Consider the following 19,264-nt stretch of genomic DNA (forward strand, 5'->3'; position numbering starts at 1 on the left):
GATCAAACCAAGTCACACCCCTGTTGTTTTGCCCAAAAATGGAATGAGGGCAGGATGCAGGCTTGCATACTGTTCTCTGGGAGAAGAAAAAAAACCCCACTCTATTCTAGTCAGCCTAGGAACACGGCAGTTTTAAGAGGCTGAGTGTCGTCCATTTTCAACACAAAACCTCTGTTCTTTGGTGTTTCTGTTGGATAAAGTTGGAGTAATTGTAATGTAGACTGTAATGGCTTCCTGAGCACCAGTTAAGGTCAAAGTGCCAAAAGTGGCCCAATTAGTGTTGATTCTACAAAAATTTCTGCTTGGTCTTATCTTTAAACGACAGACATTTACAGTGTATACACAATGATACGACAGCGTGAAGGGACAATGACATCCGGACTGCTGCTCAGAACAATTGCGCTATGGTGCCATCTAGAGCTTATAACTAAATAAAAAAAAAAAAACACATAGAAATGAGAAGTCCCATACACAATGTACATGCACAGTATATTAAAGATACACTGAATATTTGTAGTAAGAAAGAGATGTACAGTATATTCTCCTGTTGTATTTGGTGTTGCGGGTAAGGTCCAGCGAAGACACGAAGCACGGACGATTCATGTCGAGGAAACTGGAACAGAAACAAAAGCAAACTCAGAACGGACACATGACGTGACAAATCAACACTTTGAAATATAAATTCGAATACTTACACAGGAAGGAACCTCCCGCTCATTGTTTATTCTGTTTATTCTCGAAGAACATGAAGTCCTACAGAGGGTCATACAGGGGAGAAAAAATGAAGGAGCGTTTATACATTTCTCGTGTGTTCGTTCAACAGATCGTTACAAATAAACACTTACGATGAGAAAACAGGCTCCGAGAAGCACGGCCTTGATCTTCACATCCAGGTCCAGAGGGAACTTGATCCCGAAATTGTCGGCGTCCGTGAAAGCCTCTTGTAAGTAGCCTGTCCACTGCTTATTGATGCGGCCCACAGCCGCCGTTTCATCCATCGACAAAACCTTACGTAAAAAAAAATAAAATAAAAACACAATACTTCAGTTTTAGCTTTCTAGATAACCCTACATTCACACTAGAAAGTGATGAGGCACTTGTGTCGCTCGTACTTTTTCTCTTGAGGGTCGGTATTTGTAAGAGTTCTTATTTGTCACCAACATTTGTTTTTTGGTTGTTTTTTTTAGCTCTGATGAGAAACCTTAGTAGTTACACATAGTATCTTCTAAAACTAACTAATTAAACCCAAATCCATTAACGTACTTAGCAGTGTGAACATTTGTTGTTTTGATTCACACGTCGGCCGGCGGAATGGAAATTGGCTTACCGGACATTTTCGATCAGTACATACAAATGAATTATTGTATTGCCGCGAGTCTGTTATAAGAGCAGTCAGGGCACTGTTGGGTTTCTGTGTGTAGAGTATCACGACACTGTATACAACTGCTACAATAAAATTATAATATTTAAAACTAGAAGGCTAGATGAGAAGAAAAAAAAAGGAACCACTCGTGAAAATTCTTAAAGCCCTGAGTGACTACTTTATAGGAGCCATTAACCAACTACTGTGGAGCCTCTGGTAATCTCATTCATCATATTAATGGGATGCAAATAATTATAGAGTTGACTTGTACTATTGTATTATTATTATTATAATTATTATTATATGCATAGGTTTAAAAAATACCTCAAAATTCACATCGGAACAACATTTAAAGGTGCAGCAAGGTCCCACGATCTTCAGAACATCCTGCTTGTTCTCGTTTTGAATGGTGTACTTGGGCAGGTAAGGGTGCCACGACTGAACCACGTACCCAATAGGAGTGCCCGGTGGAGACTGCACCTCGAGCTGAAAGAAAAAGTGGAAGAAAAATAAATAAATATATATTTTATATATATAATGTCATCCGCTGAAATGTTCTAACGATTATGTTCCTATACCAGCCTTATAGTGTTTTATTCCTCTTATAAAATCTTATACTCATGTACAAATGACACGTCATACATTTTATCTGTTGAAAGTAATTTTTAAAGGTTGTACGTTCGTTATGTGTTCACTTGCGTTATAACAGCTATAAACCTGCCATCCCTCGCCAGTATTTTATTGCTCTTGTTTACATTTCATACACAGCTTCAAGTCATCATTTCGATGCCTCCTGGGTAAAGTTCTGGTTTCTGAAGTCTATCATGATGTTGAAAATGGAGAATACACAGAACACGCAGTACCTCTTGCAGACAGCAGGGGCACAAGCAGCTGCCACAGCGCAGAGGTCGGGTCAGCGTGATCACCTCCTGGCCCATGTTGTCCTGGATGTGGAGGACGAAGGAGCGGAGCGGTCCGCAGCAGTTCCGGTTACAGCAGTCGTTCTCCTCAGCCACGTAGAAGACCTGCTGTCCGAGTGTGTTCTTCACCAGATACTTGTTGTTGGATTCCCATCCTAAAAGAACTGCGTTACATAGCAAGGAATTGTGTTTTCATTACCTGCGTTGGCTTTAAAGATCACATTTTGGCTAAATAAAAGGGATAAGATTGCAGGGGTGGACATGTGGCTTTATAATGGAATAATAGAGATGATGTCTTGGATCACTAATGATTTCACTGGTTAAGCGGAAGACATTAGGCCACTTTCCATTAGTAAGTGTTTTATCACTCACCTTCAGCCAGCTCCACTTTCTGGTGAACGAGAAGCTGGTCGATCTGGTCCCCATATACAGAACAATCAAACACACACACACATTTTTTAATAGCGTCAAGTGACACACCGTTCACATCAGAAGCTCACACGCTGTGTACACATGAAGAGTTTTGATAGCAGTACGATGGTGCTTAGTCATCACTGATACAATCAGCTCTCATTTTCCATCACAGCTTCGCAGACCATGCTGACGTGTTAGTAACATTAATAACGTAGAACCTCACCTGCGTTAAGTACTCCAGCCCAGGTGGACACCCGGCCGGTCTCAGAGGAGCCGGCATCATCGCCGGAGCCTGAGGAGGCACATAGCCTGCAAATACGGTGGATTTATTTGTAAAATACTAGCTTAAAAAAAACCCTACAGTATACTATATGTCTATATGTAGTGTATAAAAAGCATATTGTATATAACACAGGGTCTAAATCCACGACCAAGAACTTTCCACAGCAATAAACATAACTCTAAACTCATAAAAAGTATGACGTGCGGGTTGTAAAAGTCAATTTTCTTCATCACACCATCCAGTCGGTGATTATTTCCCCATAACAGCACATCCCCAAGTGTTTTATTCCTTGCATATCGACTTACCTCGGATAACTAGCACTCTTAACGAATGATACTAACTTTTGCTATAAAATGCATTCGTTTAGCTCATCAAAGGAACTGAAACATTTCTTTGTAGTGGACTCGCATGTTCGTACTCAGCTTCATACCTGGCGGGACGGGCGCTTGTCCATAATTGGGATTGGAGAAGGTTTTTCCCGGTTGGAGATCAATGCAGTTGGCTGTAAAATGACCAGTGTTTTTGACTGAATGATGGATCAGATATAAACAACATTGGAGAACCCAGAGTCTCAGAGAACATACCTCAACAAACAGCATCGTGATTAAGGGGCAATCAAAACAAGTCTGAGACAAAGTTCTGGACTAATATAGTATGGTTATTGAAAAATATTAGGAAAAAGTCCACCAAATAAATCAGGGTGGGTGAGTAAAGATCAAATGAAAGGTAACACTTAATCAGAGAAGTCAGACTGAGCTATTAAACTGACTTACCAGCTGGATCCATGACTTTCAGTCGAACTTTTCTTTCTGTCGAAACAAAGAAATACCAGAAAGTCACGCCACCATTTCCTGCATCCTGATAGAAGTGGGGAAATAAAAAGCAAATCATGTGACGCCTAGTGCAAAAATACATAAAGTGATAAAGGATGCATACCGTGACGGACAAACAATGAGTCTAGTCGTAGCCAGTTTCAACGTGAACTTGGAGCACAGAAACCAGATGTTTTCGTGTTGAGGAGGAAGGAGGAGGAACCGAGCTGGGAGGTTTAAAAGGGGGTCCTTTCAGTGCTTGGGGTTTTTCATAATAGGAAACTGAATACAGTGTGTGTGGGGGGAGGGGGGAGGGGAAGTGTGCGCACTGTTGGAAATGATATGTTGATTACACTGGGGTCTGTTTCTAACACAGCAAGATGTAAATATATACATATAAATGTGGCTGTGTGAGTAGAAGAGCACTAGGACCTGATGGGATCCTGATTTGAAAGGAGTCCAGATCCAGTCGTCTGTATTTTTATTTTTTTAACACTTAATCGGCCATTTCCACTGGGCTATGGAGGGAATGTTATTGTCACGACGCACACGTCTTTCTCTTTTTTTTTGGTTAAGGAAAGGTCATTTTGCTTGAAAACGCTTCGCTTTGAGTTCATCTAAGTGGGCTTTAACATCACAAAATGGAGAAAGGCTTATTATTTAAGCTTACATTGCCAAAAAAAATAACCTAGCCCAAAAGATAATGAACAAAAGCACACCAGGAGCACCCTTAAAAGAGTTTTGTTTCATCCCAACAAAGCAACCCTAACCTTGTTAACTGTAGATTAGGAGGCATTTTGGAAATAACTGAACTAAAAACCGCCCATATCCTCTCTGAGCATTTGAAGAATTGATACGTCCTTAAAGATGGTCCTTAAAGACTTTGGCAGACTTCCAGGTCACAGGCTGAAGGACGTAGATTCATGCCATCGAGGATATTCCCACTGATTCTGTGCGGTTGGTGGAGTTATCTGTCATGACACTTGGAACCGCCCAAAGTTGTTGGTCTTTGCGTCCCTGTCGCTTTAATAATAATGTGTATCAGTACATTCTTACTTAAACGTCGTATTACACTGACCGTGCATCATCATTCATCTTCATTAAGCACTTCCTCCTGATCTGGATTGTATCGCATTAACACCAGGTAGGAGGCTGGAGTTCACCCTGGATGCCAGTTCACACCTAGGGGGACAGTTTAGTGTAGGCAATCCACCCACCAGCGTGTTTTTGGGTGGTGGGTGGAAACCAGAGAACCTGGAGGAAACCCACATGGAAACTCCGCTCAGACACTGATGACGCTGGAGCTGTGCAGTGAAGGGTTTGCTCATGATCTGGTTTTAGCCTTTTTTTAGTTTTTATTTATTGCTCCATCTTTCCACAGTATGATTGATTTAATATGAATTTAACCACGTGTGATTTTTACATTCGTTGCGGATGGCTGATCAATTAAAATCAATCTTGACAAGTGAACTCAGACTGTAGATTTTCATTTACCCATCAAAAAAAAAAAAAAAAAGTGTCAGTGATGATAAGAGATAAGCCTGGGAAACAAGGTCTGCCTTGATGAAATCTAACTCCTAAAATGGTTGTTAAGAATTTGCATGCCCCTGTGTTTGTTTGTTTTTTTTCTCCCCCCTCTCTTCTCGGGACAAGGTCACCAGAGATTGGCGTGCCGTAACGCCAATGTTTTGAATTCTAAAAACTCTAACATCGAACTTGTAGGAATACCCATGTCTAATATCCCCACCCCCAAGACCTAACTTTAACCATAATAGATTTACTATTATAGTGTGGACCTGGATATCGTATATTAAAGGGGTATATGTGGTAAATCATGAAGTGAGGAAAAATAAATAAATAAATGCACCGTTACCAAAGCGACAGGAATGAAACACTTGGGCGTGTTCGGTTATAGGAAAGCAATCAGTGACAGAGTGATGATGTGAAGAGGAGTTACTGTTACGACGTGACCATGGCTACCAGTGAGGTCAAGTACTAGGTAATTTTATTTTCCCCATGAAAACAAATTACTAAAGAATCATGCTGAGTGGTAGCCTAATTAACACTGGGTATATATTTAAAGATGCATTCGATAGAGCTTTCTCACGATTCACAAGAACTCCAATGACCACGATCTATTCCACACACAGCTACAGCACAGCGTTTGCGTTCTCAAGTTTTGCATTGCTTTGGAATAGTTTTTGCATACTTACGTAATATTTTCCCCCCCTTTTTCCCTACATTTTAGTTAGGCATTGCCTCACGATAGCTTCCCGTCCTATCGCAAGAGTTAATTTTCCATTCCTTTGCACTGTAAATGAGATTTTAGAACGGCAGAATAGACAGACATCTCCTTCTATACTCTGTATATTTTAGCCCATATTTTATAATCATAAAACAAAACAACAAAAACAAAGTGCAAGCACTGCTAAGGAGTATTTTATGTTCATGTTGTAGCTGGGTATCTAGCTTCGAAACCACAAACACCTCTGCCTTGAAGACTTTCACGTGTCAGAAAACGTACTGGCTGTTACAAAAAGCACTGACGACATTTCAATTGATAAATAACACTTTAAACAATAAACTGTTTAGTCTTAGGTACACCATACAAATCTGTTGCTATAAAAACAACAGCGTATTAGAACTGGTCGTTCAATTTACAGCGAAAACTCCACATAAACGGTCAGCTATTAAATCACTGTGTGAGCCTCTGCATTTATTGCTTAGATTTTCTTTTTAAATCTATTATTATGAGTGTTAGTTAATGATGTATTTGTATCAATGCTGAAGTTCACAGCTTGTGTTGGTTTATGTAAAGCGTTACCAACATTTTTACTGCATAAGAGTCAATAAAAACCATCTTTAAATGCATTAGGTGATATTATCTACTGAATTCCTAAAACTGATTTGAAATCCGTGCAAAGTATACCTGGAGATACTAATGCAAATCCCAAGCTAATGAATTCATAGCTTGGACAGGCTTTTCAAATCAGCTCTACAAGTCAGTTCACCAAAATGTCTGCCATTTATTGGACAAGAACATCCTAAACACATTGTGTACTCTTGACTAACTATAAAAGTGTTGTTGAATGTGTGCGGGGGGATAAATAAATAAATCACGCACCTTTTACTCAGTAGATTCGGTTTGGAGAGCAGAGTAGAATGAGGACGAGTAACACCACGCCTGTTAGGTTTCCACCATACGCTCATGACGTTGCCCCTCTCTCTCTTCTGCTGTTATAGCGATCCGGAAAGCTGTGAGAGAGGCTTACCTAAACACTCGCTTTGCACCAGGAACTGGAGGGTAGCTCCCACAAGAAAGGGGTGGAGATGGTAACTCTAGGCTATAGGCTATAACTATAGACTATACATTTCTACAAAAACACTGTACATATCTGTCTGACGTCATTCCTTTACTTTTCCCTTTTCAGAAACACCTGCTGGGTGCTGAGTTTTGTGTACGTGTGTGTTTGTTTAAGCTCTTTAAGATCATATGACACCTGACAATGGAGGTAGCTCCAGCAACAGAGAGGGAAATCCTAGGAGAAATGGTGTTTGTGGGTGTGTGTGTGTTTACATAAGTATGATATTATTACTCAGTTTTTCACTCTACTATGAATTAAACATTGACTACAATAAAACTAAAGAGTAAAAGTGTATAGCTACAAAAGTAAGTGCAGAGCCCAGGACTTTAACCTTCCCATATTGGTTATAATGTTTAATAACTTGAGCATGTGACGAGTCGATTCGAATTTCTGCCACGTTCCAAGTTCATCGATCTAGAATAAAATAATGCTGAATTGGTCACAATTATAAATCTATTATTTATAGCCTGTAATTTGTTAACCAAAACAAGGTTACAAATAAATTTCTTTTACAAACTTTAGTGTGTAAGGGTTGAAGGTAACGAGCCATAGATACTTTTGTTAGAGTGTTTGACTATATGGTTCACTGCAGTAGTATATTTTACTATTGTGTAAAATACCTGGCAGCTGGAGGGTGGACTTATGGCTCAGTTCACAATAAACACAGCGCAAGTGCCCTCTTGGGTACCAATATGGAAGGTATAAAGTGATAAAGTGCCCTCTAGTGTGTCCTGACAATGGAGAAAACATGATGAAGCACCCTAATGACTACCATTCAAATGAAAAAAGATGGATGGATGTGTGATCTTTGTCCTTACAGAGAGAATATGATACATGAAGCACTGCACTATAAGCTTCCACTGTGTGTGAGGAAAAAAAATTATGAAGTGCCCTAATGGGTACTCTTCTAATGAAGGACACATGATGTGCCCTCTGGGTTACGCTATTTGCAAGGAAAAACATGATAATGTGCTCTCCAGGCTGTCCATCCAGTGAAGAATACATGATGCAGTGCCCTATAGGGTGCCGCTATGTGTGAGAAAACATGAGGAGGGTGCCCTTCCAATGGGGGAAAACCAGCCACAGTGCCCTTCAAATAGAAAAACATTGGATGGATGGATGGATGGATGGATAGATAGAAGTGCCATCAAGGGTGCCCTTGCAGAAAAAAAAAATACATGATGAATACAGAGAATACATGATGCACTGCCCTATAGGGTGCTGCTATGTGCGAGAAAACACGATGAGGGTGTACTTCCAATGGGGGGAAACCAGCCACAGTGCCCTATAGGTGCGTCTACATGTAAAGAAACACAATGACGTGCCCGAATGGGTATCATTGCAGCGGAAAATACGTGGTGTGGTGCCCTATAGGCTCCAAGAAAACATGAAGCAGGGCCCTATAGGGTGCCCCTGAGTGCAAGCAAACATAAAGCTGCCTTTCCATTGGAGAAAACCAGATGCAAATGCCCTATTGGCTCCCCTACATACAAGAAATGAGAAGAAACATGTACGAATTAACATGAGTTAGCCCGCTAGCTAGGGAACATATCAAATTACTTAACCCTAGCCCAACAGCATCTGGATAAGTTACTTAGCTAGCTACCGTTTATACTATTGATAATGATAAGTGATGTTCACCTAGGAACCTAGGCGGAGCTCACTTGGAATATTTTGTTACACCACCCACACACACACGCGCGCACGCACGCACTCGCACACATACACACATTATATTGACCTCTATAAACCACACACAGTTGTATAAAGTGCAATTTCTAAACACACAGCCGAATTCACTCCTTCAATAGGAAATGTCAGGTACGGTTCACTGCAGAGAACATGGAGCACCAAGCAGGAACAAGATAACATCATTCAAATCCAGTTAAAGCCAAATGGACATATAATGCAATCAGTGGATATGAAGTCATAGAGGACGTCCATTAAACAAATGGTTCACTCACACAGGCACACACACACAGAGAGAGAATAACATGAAATGATCCACCACCCAAATATCTGCTCAGTGGTGCTTCATGGATGGTTTTAGTAGATATATGTTTGCAAAGCAACACCACACTTTATAATGGCTGAATAAGTTATTGTTCCCGATGGGCGTGGTCTCTTCCCGGAATTGACAGAATGGTTTGATGAGTGTGAAAAAAGTTGCTGAAACCTTACACTATGCCCCCATTTATACTTACCAGATCACAAAACATATGAAATGATGTATGCGGGTGTCATTTTAAGCTTTCTAGTTTTCTACATATCGTGGCATGTTTCTGTACTCACTACCCAAAGAGACACGGGTTCTCACTGGCACTTTCGGCTTCCCTTGAGTTCAGGGCCGAGGGTCAGATTTCTATAACGTTGCCTTGTGACAACGACTGTTACCAAAAAAAAAAAAAAAAGAACTGAAATAGAAATTTGCCTGTGTACTATTTTGTAGCAATGGGAGTGTGGATAATTTAATAAACTAATAATTCAATAAAGTGTCAAAGTCATATACATACATAATATACATACATGTATATGATTAAATAAACAATACTCTGTGACATTTCCTTTATTAATATGAATGTTAGTCTTGATTTGGTGAATGCTCGAAAAACATGAAATCCTGTCAAAGAAAAAACAAAAAAAAACAACCAAAAATAAAATTAAGAAAAATCATTAGTTTCTTTTACACTGTTTATATTCATATCCACATTAATACACAGTGAAACGACACTTACAATGAGGAAACAAGCGGCCAACACAACAGCCTTGATTTTAACGTCCAGATCCATGGGAAACTGCACACCGAAATGATCTGCGTCCGTAAACATTTCAGTGTCCAAGCCTGCCCACTGTTTGCTTATCCTACCAATTACCAAAGCCTCGTCCAGGGACGTCACCTATCAGGGGGGACACAGAAAAAAAGAAGGGATAAAAAGGAATGATTACGTCATTGGCTGAGCATCGTACACAGAATCTCGTGAATTTATATACAGTATGCAATGTGTAAATAGTTCATTTGGATAATTGTGGATCCTGCGCTTACTAAAATGAGGTATTCAAGCTAAACCCTGAACAAATAAACACTAGAAGAAGGTTTTCAAGAACTAGAATATGCCAAAATACAATTTTAAAAAGCCTAAATAAAATCTCATAAATCTCAGAATGCCGAAACGAAATATCACAACGCAAAAAAAACCCCAAAAATCTGAAAAGGCCAATATAAGATCTCAAAATGGCAAAATAAAATCTCAAAATTTAAAAAAATATAAAATCGGTCCGTGTACGTTCATTCGTTTTTGGTTTCAAACTTGAAAAGCAAAATGCAAATGATGACGCGTTCATTAATTTTGTATTTTCATATTGACTATTAAATTACTCATTAATTATGTTGAAACCCCATTTTGGCTCAAAAATGTAAAAGATTTCAAATCTGCCTCATTTATAGTTTCTTGCTGTGTTATTTTTTGAGTCTGAGTTATTTTGTTTTGCAGCATGCTCGCAGAATGTTCTGACTCGGTCCTAAGGGACTGTCTGGCAATTCCACAAACTGAGTTAAAACGTCAACAGGTCTGGTTCTTGCAAGCTAAAGAGGGTGGGCAGACTGAAGCCGCCTCGTGAGCATAGAACACACATTTGCTTTCAGCCAGTAAAAACGTAGAAAAATACTGCAATTTTCTGGCATTATTTTGTGATTGGTTGTCCAGATCTACAGCCCTTCCTCAAAGTTCTCAACATACGGATTGCTTTTAACCAATACACGAATTGTAAAAAAATAAAAGATTAATGAGGTCTTTGCCCAAGTTTTTATTGTGTGGGCAAGACATTTGTTTGGCTGGGCTCGGACCACCCTGGTGCCTAGATCCGGCCCGGAATGTGAACGCTGTCCATGCAGTAATTAAAATGACATAACTATAAACATACAAAAGTCATTTAAAAGCGCACATTTTTACATTCTAAAGGCTGTAGCAGGCTCACAATTCAATGGTATTGGCAAAATCTCACCCAAGTTGCCTAAGGGACCGTCTGGCAATTCAACCAATGTAGTTAAAACGTTGACGTTGTCCACACATTAATTAAAATGACTTATAAAATTTAACATACAAAAGTCATTTAAAAACACACATTTTTACATTCTAAAGGCTGTAGCAGGCTCACAACGAGATGCACCTCACCTAAATGTTTTAAAGATATAATTCACCTAAATGTTTATTTATTTATTTATTTACAAATTCCAAAAGTTGTAGTTCCTAGTGTCCAGACTGATGTATTACAGTTACACAGTGTTAAAGCAGGAGAAGTGCAGTCCAGATGTGGCATTTAATGCCTCTGGTGTGATGTACTACAGTAACTTGCAACAGAACCTTAAAAACAACGTCTGAGCAGCAGTTACAGTCACAGAAAGGTCCGACGATCCGCAGCACCGCTCTCTTTCTCTCATCCCTGATGGTGAACTTGGGGAGGTACGGGTGCCAGTCCTGCATCACATATCCAATGGCAGTGCCAGGAGGGACCTGGACCTCGAGCTGAAACACACAGTGTATTTCATATGTAGCTAGAGATGGCAATTCTCTATAAAACAGACGACATTATAACTGTGTAGTGCTGTCGTAAACCATGAGCCCTTAAAGTTCAGGCTTAGTAGGAATACGGGATCAGAGATAGAGAGAAATAAGAGTGGAAACAAGTGAGGAAGGGGGATTGGTCAAACTAAAAGCTAAGAAATGCAATGGAAAGGATGAAACCTCAACCACAGTCATGACTACAGTAAACAGGAAACCTCAAGAGTGTCAAGAACCTGTGCTCTACAATACAGACAGAAAAAAAAAGGTATGAATGAGATTTTAAGGGTCTTACTCATTTAGGAGCTTGATATTGCGTCAAGGTGTTGCAAAAAGTTATAAAAAAATTCACTTTAGTTCTTTTTACTAGATATAAGTTGATGTTCCATAGCTTTGCATAGACTTACTATTACACCTAGTGGTCAAAAATGGGAATTGCAACAAGTGCCAAGAGAGGTCCATTAGGGCACGAATCATGCTGCCCCAATGCTCACGTTCTATAACAAAGAACCGGTATTACTCCAAATTAGACTAATTTTTTTTAAAAAAATACTTAATCAGAATTAAATCTACCGCTCCAAATGAGTTGCTAGGATGACTAGATAGGTAAAAATGCTACAGATATACTATCAATTTTACCATGGCTGGTTCAGTATTTATAGAGTCAGAAGAGGAAACAAAACTATTACAGAAAGAGTGTTTTGTTGCAGAAGTGGACCTGGAAGTGAAGCTAACCTAGTTCGCTACACACTTGTGTCCTAGTCTGTATGTAAATGATGTAACACTATATCCATTAATTCTTGCTACCTCATTTGAATGTTTCCCCTATTTAAAGGAAGGGTGGTGGGTAAAGCAAAATTGTGGTTGACGTTGAAGTAACACTACTCAATTCAACCACAACTTTGCTATTTTGGAATCAGCATTGCTCTCCAATACAAGCATGACCGCTAGTAATCACAAGTTGAACATGGCTGACACTGCTGTAGCACATCCTCCATCCAGGGAAAGTCCAGTTATTGAGTTATAATGAGCTAGGGATTTGTTGACAGATAGGAGTTTCCATGCTGCACGCACTCAGTTTCAGAATCAGTCATTCCAGTGTAGCTACTTCAGTTCGTCCCCGAGTGCATTTTTAAAAAGTAGTGCATTCTTAGGGGTGTAATATAATCCACAGATTTTTTACTTTGCACATTTATTGCACAGATTTATTTATTTATAAAGCTGGAAATGTAAGGCTGTTAACTGAAGAGCCTCACATACTTCCTGCAGGCAGCATGGAAACCAGCAGCTGCTGCACTTTAAAGGCCGCGTGAGCGTGAGCACTTCCTGCCCCATGTTGTCCCGGACATGGATGATGAACGAGCGCCTGGAACAGCAGACTATCCGCGTACAAACGTCACTCTCTTCGACCGCAAGCAACACTTGCTGTCCCACGCTATTTTTCACAACGTACTGGTTGTTGGTCTCCCAGCCCAAAATAGCTTGGAGAGAAGAAAAAAAAGAGACAAACACAAGTTTCACTTCTGTGTATGATGTTGTGTTTAGTAACTGAATTAAGACTTGGTTTATTCTCTACCTTCGATCAGTTCCACCTTCTGATGCACAAGGAGCTGGTCAACCTGTGTGCGATTATAGTGTGATTAACACTTCAAAGTAAGGAGCAACACACTGGAGGGCATGCTGGTTTAGAAATACAATCAACGACGGACCCAATGGAAAATAACATCACCTCCCGAAGTGTTTTATTCCACGGCAGTTTGCCGACAGTTATAACATTCGATTTATTGACGGGCGTAGTTTTTTTATCCGTTTATAGTTACGCGGCATTTCTGCATCGTTTGAGCATTGTTCCGCTGAGATTATGACTTACATAGTCCCTCACCTGGGTTAAGTACTCCAGTCCAGGCGGGCAGCCAGGTGGTCTCTGAGGGACGGGCATTATCGTGGGAATCTGATGTTGCACATATCCTGGCGTAAACACAAACACTGAGTGCATGCTCTGTGACTGAAGGTGCAGAAAGTCGACATAATGCTTTTTTTGTTTTTAAATGTACCTGGTGGACAGGCCATCATCACAGGTACCTGATGGGGAACAAATCCTGCAGGAAAGGATTACTGGACATTAAATTTGTCATTACAGCAACCTGTGTACGCAACAAACTGTGATGGAAATGCACCCTGGTGGCAAGGGAATCTGTCCGTTTGAGAAAGAGTTGTCACGAGGATCGGTGCAGTAAGCTGTGGTAGAAACTTTAGAATGGTTAATATTACAGTCTTAGCTAGAACACTCACTCTCTCATATATATATATATATATATATATATACACACACACACACACACACACACAGTATCTCACAAAAGTGAGTACACCCCTCACATTTTTATAAATATTTTATTATATCTTTTCATGTGACAACACTGAAGAAATGACACTTTGCTACAGTGTAAAGTAGTGAGTGTACGGCTTGTGTGACAGTGTAAATTTGCTGTCCCCTCAAAATAACTCAACACACAACCATTAATGTCTAAACCGCTGGCAACAAAAGTGAGTACACCCCTAAGTGAAAATGTCTGAATTGGGCCCAAAGTGTCAATATTTTGTGTGGCCACCATTATTTTCCAAAACTGCCTTAACCCTCTTGGGCATGGAGTTCACCAGAGCTTCACAGGTTGCCACTGGAGTCCTCTTCCACTCCTCCATGACGACATCACGGAGCTGGTGGATGTTAGAGACCTTATGCTCCTCCACCTTCCGTTTGAGGATGCCCCACAGATGCTCAATAGGGTTTAGGTCTGGAGACATGCTTGGCCAGTCCATCACCTTCACCTTCACCTTCTTTAACAAGGCAGTAGTCGTCTTGGAGGTGTGTTTGGGGTCGTTATCATGCTGGAATACTGCCCCGCGGCCCAGTCTCCGAAGGGAGGGGATCATGCTCTGCTTCAGTATGTCATAGTACATGTTGGCATTCATGGTTCCCTCAATGAACTGTAGCTCCCCAGTGCCGGCAGCACTCATGCAGCCCCAGACCATGACACTCCCACCACCATGCTTGACTGTATGCAGTACTTCTCACCTGGGCGCCACCACACACGCTTGACACCATCTGAACCAAATAAGTTTATCTTGGTCTCATCAGACCACAGGACATGGTTCCAGTAATCCATGTCCTTAGTCTGCTTGTCTTCAGCAAACTGTTTGTGGGCTTTCTTGTGCATCATCTTTAGAAGAGGCTTCCTTCTGGGACGACAGTCATGCAGACCAATTTGATGCAGTGTGCGGCGTATGATCTGAGCACTGACAGGCTGACCCCCCACCCCTTCAACCACTGCAGCAATGCTGGCAGCACTCATATGGCTATTTCCCAAAGACAACCTCTGGATATGACGCTGAGCACGTGCACTCAACTTCTTTGGTCGACCATGGCGAGGCCTGTTCTGAGTGGAACCTGTCCTGTTAAACCACTGTATGGTCTTGGCCACCGTGCTGCAGCTCAGTGTCAGGGTCTTGGCAATCTTCTTATAGCCTAGGCCAGCTTCATGTAGAGCAACAATTCTTTTTTTCAGATCCTCAGAGTTCTTTGCCATTAGGTGCCATGTTGAACTTCAAGTGATCAGTATTATTTACAAAAATGTGAGGGGTATACTCACTTTTGTGAGATACTGTATTTTATATATTATATATATAATTATCTCATTGTGTGTGTAAATTATAGAGGCTGTCGTGTTTGAAAACCACAGTAGAACAAATGTTATGTATTGACACTGAAATGAGGAAGCAACATCACAAACATGTGTTTCATTCCCCCTGATTTAAATAACAGCAATGAAGCGTGCACACATGCACACTACTGGGCTCGTTCTTTGTAACTGTAAGCAAGTCGATTTTCAATGAAGTGCATTAGCTAGGTACTTGAATTACTTTTGGATGAAGTACAAATGGAAAAAAAAATCCAAATTAAATCTTGGACCTTATTTGGAACAAAGATGTTTAATGAAGCAAATTGTGGCTCAATTGGAGGAGATTTGCCTCTGGGTCAGGCGGTTACTGGATCAAAACCCTGTACGCGTCTCAAGGATATGAGCACTGAAGGTCTGAGTGGCAACAGTGAGAACGGACATGTCAGAGGCAGACTTGAGAAGGGCCCCATATCCTAGTGCAATATTGGGATTTCACCCCATCACCTCCACATTTGATGGGGTTCAAGCACCCTTTCCTTCACACCCAACCACTTCAACGGCTCTCGTGCAATGCAACGTACCGAGTGTGCAGGCAAGCCGGATTTGAACAAGCAACCGCCGAGTTCTGAGGCAAGGCTTTTACAACAAGAAGAGGAAATTCAATATACATTAGACGAGAGGAGATAATAAAATAGTAGGACATTAATGAAACTAGAAGGAATAAAGACCGAATGTGAAGGAAAGACAAAACAGGTCCACACTAATACCAATGTGTTGTTGGATTTAAAATATCCCCTATTGACTAATGAATAAAGCGTCGTAGGTAGGATACAGCAATTTAATCCAGGGCTACCCGAGTCATGCGAGGTGATTTACCACCAAGGTTACAGTGTCAGATTTGCTTGCCAATGAAGAATTACACCATTGGCACCATTTTCAGTAGCTTTACAGCTCAATCTGTACTTATTGGCAGTGTTCTTATATGACAGGTTTTTGAAGTTTATTGGTGCATAAAAACAGAACCAAAATCTTCGACCTGAAGTCTAATGGCAAGGAGTCGAGCAAGACCATTAATGGATCAACATACAGTAAATGAACATATACTGTTAACACCTCACTCACCCGGGTTCATGGGTACGGTGCCTGGAGGTCCGGGAAGTTCTCCTGATGGATCAAATATAAAGGGTTAGGGAAGGTTAGCATGATCTACCTTCCTTTACTAATAAGATCCATGAAATATGGAATATAAATGGGTTATCAATCATACTTTTATGGAAATATAATTGCAGTTTCATTTTCCTTGGTGTTTTAGGAGTAAATAGATTGTCCAGTGTCAATAATGAACAACAGTTAAAGCCATATGTCCTTTATGCAATAGGTTCCTGATTTCGACAGCTCATGAATTAAAGAAAGAATGAAAAGAAGAAGAAGAAGAAAAAAAAAAAAACAGTGAATTTGGCAGGATCATTGTAAGCAGCTTATATTTTCTGAAAAACCTTGCACAGGTTTTCAGGAGGATCCTCCCAAACTGCTTTCAAATACCAGGAAATTCAAGGGTGAGGCAAACATCTTGCAGGCATGAGATTTGTTCTTGGCTTTGGCTCGTACAGCATATGATGTATTTAATACACTTTCCTGGAACCGGGCGTCAGAATCTTGAAGACTGGCTCTCTGCTACTTCTGTGTATACGCGCTAGCCCGGTTTCTAATGAAGACTTTTTGGGTATTCAGAGGAAAATATGATCACGAGATTATTAAAAAGTCCACAGCATCAAGTATTTAATAGCATTTCAGGTGTGGAGGGTGAATAAATACGGCTCATTTTTTACAGTATCGGTCGATCGATCAAGCTTTTCCTGTGATTTGTAAGCAGTTCTTGTGTTCTTTAATTGAAGAAGCTTTACCAGCCTCTCTGAATGGCAACAACGTGAGATTTGTGGCTTGGCCCCTTCAGCTGCCTTCAAGTAAACCTCAATTCTTTGAAATGCTTCCAACATCACCATCTGATGTCAACAACCTCTTCATACCACTACAGGTCAGGCTTCCAAGTTGGAGGTTGGAATTGTAATCAAATACTGGTTTACGTCTCTAAATAACCCAAAGAAACCTAAGGTGATAATATATATTTGCTTCTATGCTACAGTTGAGGTAAGAGATAAATCAAGTAATTTTGTCACAACATCAGTTTGAAGTTCCTTCAAATTGTTTTATTTGGTGAGCTGAATCATGAACTTCCAAGAGTTTGACAGCAACTTGGCACCTCTCATACCTATACTTCCTGTAATCACTCCATTTACAGTGATTTTATGAGTCTGTTGAAACAAGCTTGCACAATAAGTTCTTTAACTATTGAGAATCCATAGAGTCAGTAAGCTACAACCAGAAACTTAGAAACTTTGCTTGAATGGCAAATTGCCTCATTTAATGGCCAAGAGAAATAACGTGTTTCAGTGGTATTTAAATTTTTTATTTTAATAAATAGATGGATAGTTATATTGAGAAGTGGATATGAACTTTAAAAACAACAACAACAAAAAAAAAAACAACCACACAAAAAAACTGCTGTCCAAAAGTTCTCTCTCCTCAACTAGCAATAGTTTCTAGTACTGTTTCAGGTCATATCCTACCTCGTCCATACATGGTTGACGATTAACGCTCTTCTGAATGACAACACTGTAAAACAAAGGATCAGCAACTTGATACAAAACATTTCTATGGTTACTATGAACTTCTGAAGTCAATTTTAACTCCACCTGCTGACAGAAACTACTATCGTGCACTGGCGCGTCTATGAATTATTCAGAATTTTTCCTCGTCCTGAATTCTCAGTGGTGTCAAAGGGAGTATACCGTTTCATTTAAATTTAAACAGAGAACCACAAGACACACTTAACCTGGTGTCAAATTGGATTTAGGATTTCCCAGGCTGTAAACACTATACAGCCGACGTTTATGTAAATATAATTTGAGGTTCAGTCCATACTTCTTACTACACCGCTCATGAGAACGGGTACTCAACCATGTTGCTAGGGCAGAGCCCTTATTTTCTTTTGTACCTTTAATATCCATCTTTCAGCTGAAAACATACATATTTATCTTTTAAGATTTAAAAGGCGTGCACATGGACCACAATTAGCTTTAGAGTAATGTTTTAAAGGTGCACCTTTCATTGTAGAAGATGCATACTAAATAAGGTACAGAGTGTTTGAGAGTACCACCAAAGCAACAAGGTATGTTAGAAGAAAGGGTACTTATCTGTGTGTATGAGAAGAGTATCTTTCGATGCACGTGATCATGCTTAATACTAAATAAATAAAAACTATTAAAAGCATCACATAAAGCAAAGAATTGGTTAAGCTCCACCTTCCTGTACACCCTTCAATTTAACCTCTGTTAATCAATCTTTTCATCTTTGGTCTAATACAGTAACCCACACCTCTCTCTCGCACTCGTAGCATACTTACCCCTCAGAGACAGTCACATGCACCATCTACATTTACAGGACATAACGAACTGTTGGTTAATTCTTCACTCGGCACCTTTTCGCCCCGTCTTGAGTAGCATTTCCTACAACTAGAAGACACCTTATATGCTACAGAACACTCTAGATAGCCTAATAAACCTCTCCTATCATGCAGAAAGGTTGCCAGGTGCTCAAACACCACTACACAACATCAAATGTTTCCCTCTTAATTTTTAATGACCGTTGCACGACTCGGTAATAGTTGTTGGGGTAGGGATCACAATCGGGGTAATGACCGACCTGGCGGCTGACTGCAAGAGTAAAAGGAGTAGAGGTAATGTTTTTGATGAAATAGTAGACAGACAGTTGCATATTCATGCATCAGTGATCATGGAAGTTTTAGAAA

The 19,264-nt window shown here is 40.2% G+C and overlaps 2 protein-coding genes across 6 annotated transcripts; both read right to left on the minus strand.

Annotated features, from left to right (window-relative positions):
* Positions 1 to 436: 436 nt before the first annotated feature.
* Positions 437 to 7,028, minus strand: LOC128609713 (phospholipid scramblase 1). Of its 5 annotated transcripts, none has more exons than XM_053628417.1 (10): positions 6,917 to 7,028; positions 3,754 to 3,789; positions 3,411 to 3,482; positions 2,921 to 3,006; positions 2,656 to 2,698; positions 2,227 to 2,447; positions 1,688 to 1,849; positions 846 to 1,007; positions 696 to 753; positions 437 to 613 (listed from the first exon to the last, which is right to left on the minus strand). In XM_053628417.1, exons 2-9 carry the CDS (start codon positions 3,764 to 3,766, stop codon positions 715 to 717), a joined length of 798 nt encoding a protein of 265 aa, XP_053484392.1. In that variant the 5' UTR covers positions 3,767 to 3,789; positions 6,917 to 7,028; the 3' UTR covers positions 437 to 613; positions 696 to 714. The 5 variants fall into 5 exon arrangements, with proteins under 5 accessions (XP_053484392.1, XP_053484391.1, XP_053484389.1 ...); XM_053628416.1 differs by having other exon boundaries at positions 3,411 to 3,506; positions 6,917 to 7,003; XM_053628414.1 differs by lacking the exon at positions 6,917 to 7,028 and adding an exon at positions 3,917 to 4,355 and having other exon boundaries at positions 3,411 to 3,506.
* On the minus strand, positions 6,917 to 19,186 carry LOC128609714 (phospholipid scramblase 1-like). The gene is made up of 9 exons (XM_053628419.1): positions 18,024 to 19,186; positions 16,519 to 16,560; positions 13,771 to 13,815; positions 13,599 to 13,684; positions 13,293 to 13,335; positions 12,977 to 13,197; positions 11,519 to 11,680; positions 9,893 to 10,054; positions 6,917 to 9,777 (listed from the first exon to the last, which is right to left on the minus strand). Exons 1-9 carry the CDS (start codon positions 18,034 to 18,036, stop codon positions 9,739 to 9,741), a joined length of 813 nt encoding a protein of 270 aa, XP_053484394.1. The 5' UTR covers positions 18,037 to 19,186; the 3' UTR covers positions 6,917 to 9,738.
* Between the last annotated feature and the right edge of the window lie 78 nt (positions 19,187 to 19,264).

This window comes from Ictalurus furcatus, chromosome 7, assembly GCF_023375685.1.
Source record: "Ictalurus furcatus strain D&B chromosome 7, Billie_1.0, whole genome shotgun sequence".
Lineage (NCBI taxonomy): Eukaryota > Metazoa > Chordata > Actinopteri > Siluriformes > Ictaluridae > Ictalurus > Ictalurus furcatus.